Source organism: Stigmatopora argus, chromosome 15 (assembly GCF_051989625.1).
Source record: "Stigmatopora argus isolate UIUO_Sarg chromosome 15, RoL_Sarg_1.0, whole genome shotgun sequence".
NCBI lineage: Eukaryota > Metazoa > Chordata > Actinopteri > Syngnathiformes > Syngnathidae > Stigmatopora > Stigmatopora argus.
In genome coordinates, this window is record NC_135401.1 from 5902413 (window position 1) to 5917359 (window position 14947).

General features: G+C 43.1%; 1 protein-coding gene across 12 annotated transcripts in view; it reads left to right on the plus strand.

Moving 5' to 3' along the window:
- The window catches only part of meis2a (Meis homeobox 2a), a 137212-nt gene that overhangs the window by 85854 nt on the left and 36411 nt on the right, over positions 1–14947 (plus strand). For 6 of the 12 annotated variants that reach the window (XM_077620228.1, XM_077620231.1, XM_077620236.1 and 3 more), the window contains one exon: positions 5546–5691. In XM_077620228.1, the coding sequence (XP_077476354.1) occupies positions 5546–5691 (146 nt within the window). Of the gene's footprint in view, positions 1–5527; positions 5692–14947 lie in introns of all 12 variants that reach the window. The other 6 variants (XR_013305066.1, XM_077620227.1, XM_077620229.1 and 3 more) reach the window with 2 other exon arrangements.

A 14947-nucleotide genomic window follows, 5' to 3' on the forward strand; every position in this document is an offset into this window, starting at 1 on the left:
CCATGCGTAAATCCAGAGTAAATAAAAGGGGGTAACCAGATGGACAAAAGCGGGAGCCCCTACCGCTTCTCCTATTGCGTTGCCATTTGTGAGGGGGGGGGGCCTAAATGGTTCTTATGTAGGTGAAAAAAAAGACTTCTAAATCCCTCGCTTCTTTTCTGCTCATTCTCGTTGGCCCAGCCTGTGGGGCGAGAAGTGGTGTAATAGGATGTTGGTGGAAGGGAGGGGCCCGGTCACTATGTCGAGCTCATAATGCCCAAAAAGAGCGCCCCTATATAACATATATAGCTTGTCCAACTACTCCGAACGGGCCATAGGTGAAACATGTCTGAATGGTTCGCATAGAGACAGAAGGAGGTAATAAGTCACTTTAAGCACGGCTTCCATAAGCCGCTGCCTCAACACTCTTGCTTCATTAGTTTGAAACAAACACCAGGGGCCTCCCCGTGCACCAAACAATATTTGAAGCCCATGTAAAGACTCTCCACTCGCTATATGAATAGCAAAAAGCATGACTGGCTCTCTTGTGGCCGTGGATTACCAACCGAGACTTGGTTGGACCATGGTTACTTACACTTTCCATTACATGACATTATTAGCTTATCCAGCAATGTAAAAGCTGACATAGTAGCCGTTCTAGCCCATTTGAGGCAATGCAGTCATTCAATGACTCTTCTTTGGTGTGTAGACAGTACTTGAGGTAAGGTTTGTCATTTTGCCAGGGGCGGTCGTGTTGTAGTCAATGCGTACTTTTTTTTTTTAGAGGAGGGCCGTAAACTTGATTTTGAATTATTAACAACGCAGTTTTCAAAGACATCTTTGATGTGCGTTTTCAAATGTTAGTATTTTCTGACTTGAACAACAGGGGAGGGAATGCCATTGGCCCAGTAAGCAGGTGTTGTTATTGTTTTTTGTTGTTGAAAAGGCCACTTGTTTTGATCTAAATGTGGAAACCTACAAAAAGGATTCTGGTGAATTTAAATGAATAATTTTGCCCATTTTTATCTATAAGATGAATGAAGAAGAAATTTTAGTTTGTTTTATACCAAACGAAATAATTGTATTTCCTCAGAAATGTAACTGGCTCTCAAAACAAAGGTAAAAATGATAAATAGTTGATTAATACTTGGTTACAATAATTACCCATTTTGCTCGTTCATATTCAAATGAATCCATTTAGCATATTCTGTTGCCTTTTGTTTCCACTTTTTAATAATGCAATTGTGGCTCTAGTAAAGACAAAGTAATGGGAGTAGTGGTTAATAGAATAATTAAAAATATTAATCAATGCTTGAAATAATCGTTAGTTGTGGTCTCATACAGTAAAAAAAAAGTAGAGGTGAGTGCATCTATAACTCTTCCATGGCAAACGGCTGCAAACTTTCCCTGTTTGCACCCCAGGACTCCTCCTAACAAACACACTGACCAGTTGTACCATAGATTGTAGAACCCTTGGTGACAAACCAATTCTTTATGCAAGAAAAATCCAAAAAGCAAAGCCCCCCCGGATACACTAATACGTTAGATAAGCAAGAGTTGCGGCGTGTTTACAATCCTCCTCCTCCACCGACCCGTTAATGAGCTCAGCCCCGAGACCAATTTACTCACAGGGAAGATATATGTGAATGCATTTTTAATAAGCACCCACTGGTGACGAGTTGAGAGGGAATGTATATGAGCGGAGTGCGCTCTTGGACTTGTTTGTTTGCCCGTTGAATCTTCCACGTTGCGTTATTAGACAATCTGAGTGAATTTATGCGCCAACTTTTAAACAGTGGCCAGTCACGGCATCAGTGGCATGTTTAAGGAAGAAGGAGAGTGGTAGAGTCGGGCGCTCCGACACCCCCCCATCTCCAAGGGTGCTGCTTTTCCAAAAGTGCCCGAGGCTACACTCCAGCATCTCAGCTCCCCGAGGCCCTTTGGCTGCCTCCTAATAGCCAACCCCCATCTGTGTCACATGGCCAGATGATGGGACGCTTCCCCCTTCTTTTGCCCTACACTTTTTCCCCCCTTCCCTCCTCTCCTCTGACTACTTTTTTTTCCCAGCGTGCACATCCACACAGGTTAGAATGGCAGAGTTGCCAGGGAACAGTCAGAAGCCATTAGCGTTTGGGACAATTTGCCCTGCAGCGTTCCTTCTCTGGCTCCTAAGAAAGGAGGTGGGGGTGGATGCAAAGCACCAACCCTCCTTTAGATGTAATGAGGCTGTGCAAGTTGCCTCTTCTTTATTCTTCTGCTCTTTCGCCCCTTTCTCTCTTTTGTCTTTTTCACCTTTTTCTTCCATCGCACCTTCTGGCCATCGCCTCAGGTTTTTTGTTAGAATAAACACATGGACACAGAAGACCTAGGTGTATCCCACAGGGCATCGTCAACATGCCAGAAAACTCACCATTCCTTCATTTCTTCTTCTTCTTCTCCTTTTTTTTATCCTTGTGATAGTATGTGAGCCATTCCACCGAAAGTAGACGCTTCATGCAGTGTCAATGTGAGATCCTGATTAGGAATAAACTCTTATTTTTGAAACTTTTACTTCAAGGTTTGTGTTTTAAAGTTGTTCCAGGACTCCTTTTTAACAAGATCTATTATAAGTATTGAGAAAAGAAATAGAATAATAATAAAATGCGATCATTGGAAGGATTGGCTGGATTTGTCTATAGTAAAAGGGTACTCCAAAACCCAGGGACTTTCATTCATTTAATTTATTTCATTGGTGGTTCTTCTGTCAAAATTTGAGAATCATTTTTAAAGACAAGTCCTTTACTGTATTACTTCTTATATGCCACATAATCAAATGCTCTCAAAGACACCAGTCGGCCCATAAACAGTGACTTGACTACCACTCCTCTAGATTGTTAAAAATCATCTGGATCCTCGCCACTCCAATTACGATCCACTTCCAGCATTTTATTGAGCAGAACCCAAAGTCAAAGAAAAAAATGAATAAACTGACAAGCATCAATTAATGCCATATTTAAAGCCACACAGGCCAGGTGCACGGCAGTTGTCATGTCAACTTTGAGTAATCACCCTTCATAAACCCTTTGATTTGTCTGTGGTTAATTTCTGGAGGTAGAACAGTTAAACATATTTAGAAGAAGTCCTTTCAATGTGAAATATGTATTTGATATGCAAGTAAATTCAGGTGGGTGGAGGAAATCAAACGATTCTATTCTAGTTACCGCTGTACATAAGAGAATGTTACATGTCTGGTTAGTGCACATTGCCAGGTGAGGAGAAGCTGAACGTTTCAGAGTCTTGTTTCACCCTGGCAGTCGCAGAAAGTGGGAGGCGACAAGCATGCTGGGTAATGAAGTGACAGGTCACTCGGTAAATACGCCCCGGTCACCCCGCGCGAAGGCGGCGGCGGCGGTGGTTTTGCTGATGGAGGCTATCACGTTGCAGTGAAAATGGAAACGTCAATAAAATTAATCTGCTAGCCTTTTTGGCCAACGTGTGGGTTCCGCTGCGTGAGGCCTTGACCGCTCACAGCAGGGGAGGGATTTACTAAAAAAAAAAAAAACAACACAAAAAAAACCATGGTGGACACACACACAAAAAAAGCAAACAAACCAAAGTGTGTTGCACATTATTCAAGGGCCAAGGTGTTTAAAATTCGCAGCGTTGTGTTGTTGACTTCCGCGTAGAGTCGCATTTCTTAGGAAGCGCACCCCCCTTCGCAGTCAGAGGGGAGCAGAGTTTATTGTTTTAGGCTTTCCTGAACAAGGATTCGTACTTAGCGCGGGATTTACGGCGCTGGGCCTGCTAATGAATGTCCGTCGGACAACCACAACACCCCCATATGTCCCTCAGAGGGGCTGTTGCTTCTTTAACTTCACAAGCCGGGTGCTAAGTCGGCACTTCTCTGTTTTCCCCCATTTTGGTGTGGCTCTGTACTAATGATGTGGAAGGAAAACAAGGACAGAAAGGACTGAAACAGGAAAGGGGGAGTCGTTAGAATTCGGATCCCCCTGCTATGTGTTTTCCATTTATTTGGGATTTTGATTAGGGCCAGGAGTCTGCATTTTCTTCTTTTTTTTTTATAAGGTCATTAGTTCAAATATTTATGCGCGGGTAGCGCTCATATAGGTGCCCGTGATTGACGCCTCTCTAAAAACGGGTCGACGTACCAGTTTCAAATTTGGAAAATGTCCGGGTCCTTCGCTGCCTTGGTGGAGGAGTTTTTCAGATACATAATTTAGATGCCCTCAAGGAAGGCTTTCAAGGCATCTGCGCCCGAGGGCGAGAAAAAATAACCACCACTGTTAAAAGTAAATCATTTTTTGCTAATGCACAATTAATGCGGGGAAGGAGGGACAAGAAGACAAAAACAAGGGGGTGCAAGAATGGAAACTTTTTGTTTTAAAGGAGAAATCTTGTTTCCCTCTTCAAGTAAAACACTATCAGACATTAATGCAAGCTTACGCTAGCCTGCCATACTAATCAAGGGAAGAGGTTGGGGGGGAGGCAAACAAGTCCATTGTACGCTTCCTTGTGCATTGACGCATCACCTCAAATCACATCTACGATGTGCTTTAAATTTGTACAGAGCTCAAAATGGGGCACCCTAATGTGTACAAAATGTATGGCAAGTTGCTCACAAAGCAGTGCATTGAATTGACCAGAAAATGAACATTTTTGTTTTGCTTTTTGGTCATATTTACTGTTTTGTTCTAATGCGACTTTAACATAATTGCACAAAAATGACTCGTAATGTGATTAGTGGGATAATGACATACTTAGAGAATACCAAACAGGCACAGCTCTTCTAACAGCTTTGCGTTAAAGCCCAAAACAGTACGTGGGTAACCCACACAATAAATGAAATCTACGACAGTATGTAGAAATAACGTATTCAAGCACACCCTATGAGTATATTTCAAAGTATTTACAACCCAATCTTTTTAAGGGTCATTAAACACCAAACAACGCGACACACATTGGAACACATAATATATTGGTAGCCCAAGACTAATAGGAAACACAAATATTGTGCTGATAGTACATATAGTCACAAAGAAAGCCTTTAAATAAAAGTAATAAGATTTAAATAAGATTTTGTCACTGCGTATATGTGATGCCCCATAACAGTGCACAGATCCGTGAAACACCGTCACGTCCTACATTATGTCAAGCATGCAAACGTAATTGAATTAATGACTCATACTGTACGTCAAAGCTCCTGGGTTGTTCCGTTCCCACCACTGTAGATTTGGTGTCCAACTGTAACACTACAGTTCTTAGTTCTTAACCCCCCAGACTCTTGTACATGCATTGGGCTATTGAACAGCAGTGCCGGGTCTCAATGTAAACCCCTCACTCAGCACGGGCCTTTGTCTAAGGCCATCTAAATCCTTCCCCCCGTCCTCCTCCCTGCTACAGCCCTCATATCTTCAATTCATAACAGCGGAAAATCCACTGTGTTGCCTTTAACATCATTCTTAGGTATCAGCTGTGGTATTTGTCAGTTTATCCATTCTTCACGAGACGCGCTCTGGTATGCCCGTGTGGCATTTTATGTCTCACGCAGGCTTTATTTTCCGCCCAGGAGATGGTTTAGACAACAGCGTGGCATCGCCCGGCACAGGGGACGACGACGACCCGGACAAGGACAAGAAGAGGCAAAAGAAACGCGGCATTTTCCCCAAAGTGGCCACTAACATCATGAGGGCGTGGCTCTTTCAGCATCTCACCGTGAGTTTTTCTTTTATTATTCTTGTTGTTGATATGATTTGCCGTGCAAAACGCAGCTGTCACACAGTTGTCATTGCGAGGGAAAGAGGGGGGGGGCTCACCTGTCAGCCACCTGTCACAGAGAAGCATGGTGACCGGGTCAATGTAATCACTTTGGACTGTTTACCCTGCTCAGCACTCTTGTGGCGACAATGGGCTGGACAAGCACGGGATAGTTAATCCAAAGTCGGGAGGCACAATGTTTGTTGGGCAACAGTCTCGATGCCAGGCTGTAGAGGGAAAGTGCTACTTCCTGAGGAATGTTTGGGACATCCTTGAATAGTGCCGGGCAACTATGTTTTCCCGTCAACAGTTTACTGCTTTCCAAAATTGCAGAAATTGAATATCTGATCCGGATTAGAATGATTCATATAAACTAATACAATCAATTATTAATGATATATTTGTAATTCAACTTTTTCTCCTCCAAATTCAAGATATCAGGCCACAAAGACTATGGGGTATGTTTGCCTTTCAAACTTTTTCTGCAACCAATTCAAATTTTTCACCCACATTGTGGCCATTTATTGCCTGTTATTGTTCATAGAGTGAAGCCTCTCAAAACAGGCAATTTTGAAAACTTAAAAAAAAATCTGCTTTATTCAATCTTATGACTACTTGAGATTTTGGATGTCAGTCTTGAATGTGACAGTCTCTAAGGTAAGAGTCGATTGAAAAATCTCTTGGACTATACACACGTTTAAAACTTTGAGAAAATACACACATTTGGAAGAAAGGCTCATGCGCATATCTGTCTGAACACACTAGTATATTTATATATGTATTTTGTTCCTCTTCTCTCTGATGCGCCATGCTTTGTTGATGTAAGGCACCTCCATGCGACATCCTATTTGTAAGCATGGAGAGGATCGATTCATTGAAGCCCCCCAACCAACTTCCCTCCTTGTAACCTCGCTGATGTCAGTACATTATCAGAACATCAGGCTGTATTGATTTTGCCACACAGCTCCAATTTCAGCAGCAGCATGTGACACACAAGCTGAATGCAGCAGTAAAAGCCCGTCAACTTTATTCTGATCTTCGACCAAAGGGTGACCCGCTCAAATCCCCCTCCCCGTAAACCCCCTCAATCCCTTCCACCAAAAAGTAATGAGTGACCAGCAAATATGGCCTAATTGAAAGGGCTGTAAATCCATTACATATTGGTCAGGGGATAATCAGGAGTGCTTTAATCACTTTTATCTATTCAGGAGCAGTGAAGCTGCAACTGCAAAGCCCCTGAAGCCTCGCAGGCAGGCCCGCTTATTGCTTATTATTCTCATCATTATCAAAATGACTTCAGCAGCTGTTCACAGCTCACTCGTTCCCTGACTGCATGGAATTGTGACCGTCAAGTTGATGATATTTATTTGAAAGAAGTAGAACGACTTATTAGGCAAACTGTATTAGACGTGTAAGAAAAGTGTCGCCCCGCGGTAACAAAGCTTGGTCGTTGGCTTCTTAACATTAACACAGTGATGAAAAATTTCCCACCTAAAACAAGCTTAAAATAGTCCGATTTTTTTTTTATTTTTCAGAAAAGTTAATCCGCATGGTCACATTAGCAGTGTGCGTTCAAATTCAAGTATTTTATTGTAGTTTATTTTATTTGAACTGTTAGAAAAATGGAAAAGTTAAGTTCATTTTTACAGAAAACAACTTTGCTAAACTTTAGTGAATATAAAAAAGAACCACACTCCACATTAATATTTTATTTTACATTTTGCGTCATATGAAAATAAAAAGGTTAACCACATTTTTAAATTGTTTCATTAAAAACTGCTATTCTAAAGTTTAGCTAGCATATCAATTCAAAACCCTTGTGGGGCAAAAAAGAAAGACTTCAAGTATAACCTTACCTAAAGAAAAGGGAATAAAAACATTTAACACTCTCCCGCAAATTGATGCTTGCCCAAAACCGAATGTTGCACACATTTTCAGGAGTCTATAAAAAGGTTTAAAGGAAAGAAGGGATGCACTCAATGGACAGTTTTGAGGGTGTTGCTTCATTGAGAGTGTTTTCACGCTTTCCCCCCCAACACCCCACTTTTCTGCCTGCTTGTAGATGTTCTCTCCAATCTTTATTTGTTTCCTTTGTGTAAAGCGCGGGCTCGTCTTGTACAAATAATAATCCCTCCCTTTTAACCTGCCTTTATTTCTTCGCCGAGGAAGAGGACTAATTGAATTATCCCCCTTCTCTCTTCTCACCATCCAATTCTCCCACCCATAAAGTCTCCCACACACGCATACACACACTCGCAACCCGCCCGCCCGCCCGCTTTTCTTCTAATTTGTTAAGCAAATGTATTTTCCGTTGCTGGATGCATTTGGGCTTGAATTCTGGGGGACTTTGGCCCCTGAATGGCCCATAGTGGCATTTTGTCATGAGCGCATTCATTAACTGAGGGGTTAGGAGTGAAAAGGAGCCGCCTGGTCTTCCGTGAGCCACGGGGGTCTCTCTACATATGTTCTCAACATCCAGCTATTGTCATGTCTGCCTCAAAAGCTCCAAAAGGACAGGGCAGCTAAACCCCCCTACCCCTCCCTGCTACCCTACACTAGCCTACCACCCAAAACCCCCACTTGCACTCACCACTATTGGCTTTTGGGTGCAGTATAACAGAATTGTTCCACCCTTCATATGATGAGGTCAATCGTGAAACTGGGAAGTTCCATGTTTATACCACACATTCTCTTTTTGTTAGTAGTGCTCCATGCATGATGTTTTATGGGTATCATATGAATATGTTGCGGTAGGTTTTCGCCTTCCATTCTGTTTACGTCAAGTTTTACATGCGACGCCACAAAAAGTGAAGTTGGTCAGTTTCTGCTCGAGTGCTTACTTGAGAAGTACCACTTTGCAGTCTTATTTCAAAATAGTTTGGAAAATGTTTTAATCACCACCAAAACCTCCTTACACAACTCCTTGGTTAACCTAATTAGTTTCTACACTCTGCAGGGCATGATTTGCCGCTGACAAATGCAACGGTTTATGACAATTTGGATGCAGTCGCTGTTTGTCTCGGTCACATTTCGCAGTCACACATTTTCCTTCTGTCACTGTTTGCCATTTTGCCTGCACACCACATGGTGGAAACTCAAGCCAGGTCAGGATTTACTGTTCCAAACTGAACTAAACCGTGCCACTCGGTGGCCGCATATTCAATTCCCTCGCTACTGTCGGACCACTGCAACCTGAAGTCCATATGTTCATTCTCAGAAAAGCATGTAAGCTGGCAACCTTAAATGCCTCGTATATGGAGTTGGCAAGGGGCCGCGTGCGCAGATCAGCCGGTGTTAGCCGGTCACAGCATCAGTCCGCTCCTTCGCTCTCTCTTAATACCCCACTTGCCTCGCTTCCCCCGCCCTCTCCCGTCCGTCCCCATGAGGTTCTGGATGTCTTCCAGCCACATTAGAGGAAGGGAAATCCCAGACTGTTGGTATAAGCTTTTCAATACTACAGGGAGATTATGTTATCAGAAAGGTAAACTTGAGCAGGGGGGGGGGGATGTTCAACTGCGCCCCTAATGCAAAGATGATGACGAGGCGCCGATACACCGAGGCAAATTTGTCTTTTTCCAACCACGGGCAGCCTTTTTGAGGTCAAGTTCTTTTGGGTCATTTTTAGTTTGAATATGTACTTTTGGCACCACCGTTTGGCATTAGTCTAAAAAAATGGGAAACATGAAACAGGGGTCAGGTACATTTGGAGAGTGATTGCATTGCCCGAGCCAAACGTTCAACCTTGGCGTCCGTTTGGGAGTCCCCATGCTTGAGGACAGAGTGCAATGGCTTAATAAAGGACATACTGTTGCTCTAAAATGAACAATTAGCCCCTGGCTTTCCTTCCACCTCACCCTCTGAGAGACCTCGCTGGCCCTCCCTCACCCTGTTAAGACAGGCTTGGCCTCACAATGAAAACAGGAAACGGTCCGAATCAGAGGTACCACTTTGTCCTTGTCTTTGGACTTTGTGTTAAGCCCACTAAACACCTATGAAAATAAATAGCATGCGCTCGGAGTGGTCAGTGAGGAGAGTTGGTAGCCTCTCTGTGGCATCAACCGTCTCAAGTTTTGTTGCCGGGTCACCCTTTGGCCCGGGTGTTTCGGGGAAATGCTGTTAAGCTGCTAAGCCAGGTGTATTGGTCCCTCGGGCTCCCTGAAAGGGAAGCGATACAGACCTTGGTCTTTTTTTAAAGCGATTGGGCTGTGGACTAGAAACAGTGTCAATAGGGGATTGTGTTTGTACTGGTAAAGTCGAACATTTAAAGTGGAACACAAAAGAAGCCTTGATTGCATTTTTTACTGTCTTGGCTCAGTGTTGGTATGGATTTTATGTTTTAAGGGGTTTTGGTTTGGGTTTAATGCATATTTTACTGGGGTTATTGTACATCTATGATGACTGCGTTTAATGTGTAAATCAGGGACCATCTGCCGAAATGTTTTGTTTACAATTGCGTAAGTGTAAAATGCAAGTAATCACAAAACAAAATAAAACAACTAATTTTTATTGATAAAAACATTCAAATAGGAAAATGTATTAAAGGCAAGATTATTAGAGAAATGAAAAGTAAAAACAAACAAACTTTCATAAATTCAACTTTAAAGGCTAACCACAAAAAATGTCCTTAACTTTTGGTCGGTGAAGTTTGTGGAACTTTTGTAGACTCCCTGAAAATGATCAAAATCAAAATTGTGTCACATCTTGGGTGTAAAAGTATGCAGTACTGTTCTTGTGTCCTGTGTCAGAGCTGTGTTATTAACCCTAGCACGGACATCGTCCACTCTGCGAGATGAGTGCATTGTCCTGCAAACATCATTAGATACAGCAGTAACAATGCTCCTGCCCACTCCTCCTCCTCCCCTTCCCCAACTCCAGCCCAACATAGAATTAGTCTCCATGACAACAGGGTGTCATCGCCAGGTCGAGCCCTCCTATGGGAGCTGCTCTCTCAACCGCCCTTTTATAGATGCACATAAAAGAAGCAGCCCGGGTCATTCACAAGACATGGGCACAGGCCAGGCCAAGCCAGGCCAGGCCAGGCTAGGCCAGACCAGGCCAAGCCAGGCCCTGGCAACGGATGTTTGTCCTGTATGATAAACAAGTGTACAAGTCCACGCTGTGAAAGGGGAAAAGCCCCACGTTGTTTGAGGAGGCCCCGTTTCTATCGTCACTTGTTTAAGCTCCTGTCGTCCTTTTAATCCATTGGTGGCTGACTCAATGAGCAAAAAGAAACAAAAAGTGCTCATCATCACAACAAATGCAAACCCGCCGTTCATAATAGCAGCATACACAGTCATGTAGATGTAGTAGTTAACTTTCCCAATTGTGCTGTTTAAAAATAGATGGTTTAGAAAATAGAACTTAATACTTTAACATTCAATAAATCCAACCAATCAGAATTTCTCAGTAGCATCATAGTCTTGTCTGGTGATGAAAGAGTGTGCCATTGTTTCAAAAGTATTTTCAGGTCGGGTCGAGTATGTAGTAAGGTTGTAAGTTGCAGTAATGATAGTGTTTTGTGGTACATGACAGTAAAGATTGGGTGGACAGAGATAGAAGTTTCTTCCAATGTATCATTGGAAAATGTCGTTGACAAAACCTGTGGCCAAACTTAAACAGTTTTAACCACAAAAGCCTAATGAGGTGAAATCAACCAACAAGCAAAAAAAACAAATGCATTGCTTGATTGCATTAATTGCATTCGACTACAATTTTTAAAATATTTATATCATAACACTTTGTTCTTTCATTTACCATTTACGTCTAAATATTTATTCACCATTTAGTAAATGTTTACTGTTTGTTAACTGTTTGCCTTTGAAGCTTGACTTTGCTTCAGTGCTGTGCGACCCCCAATCCCCCCAAACGTAACCATCCACTTTCCTTCAATACTGTGAGATAATTTCAACGACAATATTGAACCATGAGATTCATATGTTGTCATATCCCTAATATATGTCCTTTTCTTAAACCCTTAAGGTTGAATTTAAACTAAAATGAGTGACAAACTAGCAGCCGGTAGGTTTTACGAGCCACCCGAGCTTGTGTCACCCACTCTCTTCCTACAGTAATCCTTGTGTGTAACACAGGCAATATAGAACTGGTTGAGACACATCTGCAAACACTTTGAACAGCTTTTCCTCCTCCTCTTTAAAAAAAAATATCCACTGCGTTGCCTGCTGCTGTCCTCCTGCTATGGTCTCGAGAAGTGGACTATTTGACTTTTTCAAGCCAGGACAAAGAAGAAGGAGGGAGCAGGTTTTAAAGGCTTGAAGATGGAGCAAAAGCAGGGGAGGGAGATCCTAAAGGTCAGCGAGGTGGAGGCCTGGAGGAGGCCCACACACTAATCTGTCATGTGCTTGTTTGCCTCGCAGCCCAAAAGTCACCTCTCCAGTCACCCATGGCAACCTGGGCAGCCGTTTTGCTTCCATGGCCTCAAATTGTGCGACTATTAGTGGAGCAAGAAAGAAAAAGAAAGTCATCACATTACTTTAGTGACAAAACTGACAATGCTTTGTGTGAGTTTGTTTGCCAAACACACATTAGGTACAATTAGACAAGCGAGTTTCCATTGGGGGGCTTTGATAAAGACGATGTGGAGGAGGTGCCTTCGCTATTGTCTGCTGGCCGCTCAACGGCTGCCATCTGCTCTTCCCAACCAACGCTGGGATCGTACTCGATTACCCTTAAATGTCTTAACAAGAGGCCTTCATTCAAAGACAGAATAAAAGTTTAGAGGGGGATCCGGTGACGTCGCATTTTCACAGGCTGTATAATTATATTACAGGCCACATCAACGCTGGCATCACACTGCATTTGCTACTAGCACTTGTAATAAGCCTGAGTGTGTTTCACTCGGTGCCGGCGGACCTTTATACTTTGCCCCCTAATCCAGATCTGTCGTAGTTCCACTTCAAAGCCACCTAAGATCACGTGCAACCCCCTGATATATAAAGTATGAAGTGTGCGTGCGCTTTTCTGAAGCTGAAGCAGTACATAACACACTTTTTTTCATCAAGATGAGCCCCATATGTTTTGTGTATGAGGAAATGCAAGGAAAGCTGCCATAATCCCTCCCTCTCCCTTCTGCCCCCCCTCACCCTAAATACCATCCCAAATCTCCCCATTTATTCTCCTTTCCGCCGTCCTCCATTTCGCTCGCTTTAGGTTAATTTTCACTCCTGCTGTTTGCAACTTAATGAAGAAGCAGAAATGAGTGTTTTCACAAAGGGGTTTTGTTTACGACCAATTTGCACAGGCGGAAACCCTTTGTACAATCTACTAATACCGCAAGATGCAGGGTGGGGGGAAGGAGTGTAGTATGGGTATGGAGTTCAGACACTGCTTCAAGACATTGTGTCTCTTAACCCAGAACTCCAATGTTGTGAGGAGGCTCCGCTGAAAATAAGCCACATTTTCCACTGAGCGGTCAAGTTCGGTTCACCACAGTATGCTTTGTAAGGAGAAACACGAATCTTTGGTTTTGCATCCATGCAGACTGACAATAGCTGCAGCGTTGACCTGGCAATTTAAGCCCACCTTGTGATTGAACCCAATAAAGATGCAGAAGACAGTATCCTTGATTTATAACACTGCTGATGAATTTAGATTCATTAGGCATAAGATTACATGGTCATGGGATACAAAAAAAGGCTGTAAAAAGATGTACTTGCTGTTTTTCGTGCAATTGTTTTAGATTTATCAGCTATAAGTGCAAACCTATCTGCCGTGTACCAACGAATTAGTGTACGGAACTGGTAGAGACCATTCTGCAGCAATTACAAATAAATATGCGGAATACATGGCACAGCAATTGTTTTCCATAAATTTGATGGAATTGCCAGGCAGCTTTTTGTGCTCTATAGCGAAGAAATGAGTTCAGAGCATTCAGAAAAGATTATTGTTTCCATCTATTTTCAAAAGTACATCAACACTCCCATTAATCAGATTCTTCAGTGAACATGCATGCTTTTTTGGAAAGTGGGAGTAAGCAGAACACTCAGAAAAAACATACAGGCATGGGAAGAACTTGCAGTCTCCACACATAAAACCCGTAGCCTAGTTTCGAACCCAAAACTGAGATCTATGTGGCACGAGATAAGGGGGTGTAAACTGCATTGCCTGAGAAATATCCACCTCAAAATGGAAATAATGGCAGAAACTACTTAGCAGAAACAGGGGGATTCTTTCCCACCCACTGCTGCTGTAGTCATAACATAAGTCTAAAATGTTAAGGCGGCTGCCTTAACTCTTTGTAAAAGCAGAGTGAATGATGTCATCTGCAATTACAAACTGCATAAGCTTGCCTGTGATAGCGTACAAGGCCCCGGTGGGGGTAAGGAGCAGTTATTTAGATGCAATGGGAGATTTCAGGGATTTCTTTTTTTTGCTTGTGACCTTTCAGGGCGCAAAGCAAAAATATGTAAGCGGATTTTGGTTTCACATCCCAGAGCTGGTTTCCTCAAATTACCCCTTAACCTTCCGTGGGTGCCGCCCTGCAGGCGAGCCTGACTACCCCCAGTTGGTGGCGGCTGCTGGTTGCGGCTTCTGCAAGCTGGCGACCAATAGGGATTATGCTGCAGGCATCAATTCCGCTTTTGATATGTATCTCACACCCAGAGAAGAAGAACATGCATAGGGAGGAAGTGTAAGCGTGGAAGCGGGCTTAAAAAAATAGCAAAGGAAAAGGTTGAGCGATGGAGGGGCGACGGGCGAAAATGAAAAACAGACTTTGTGTTACACTGTTTGGTTTGTCATGGGACTCTGACTACACCAAATCCCCACACTGCCATTCCTTGTGATATTTTTTCCCGCTCTTTCACACCTCTTCTCTGATACACGCTTTTGTTTTGCCCTGCCACTGCGTCCAGAGGCGAGCGCTGAGGATTCCTACACAGTGGGGTCCTTATAACTGGGAGCAACATCTCTTGTTCTCACCTCTCCCTCCACCCACTTCCTTACCTTTTCATTCTTTTTCCTTCTCCCGTTGATATTCCTTCTGCTCCCTTGTCTGAGTGTGCTTCTATGATCCTGTACTTCATCAAAGACTGAAGCTGAGCGGGTCAATTTGTTGCTCCTTTACCCAACAACCTCAGTGGAATCTGTCTGCACCTCAACCTCTTCCCCAGAATTCACTATTGCTCGGACTGGTCTGGGCAAACATTGTTGAGCTTGAGCTGTTTTGTTGAAAACTTTACAATGCTTTCTTGGATAT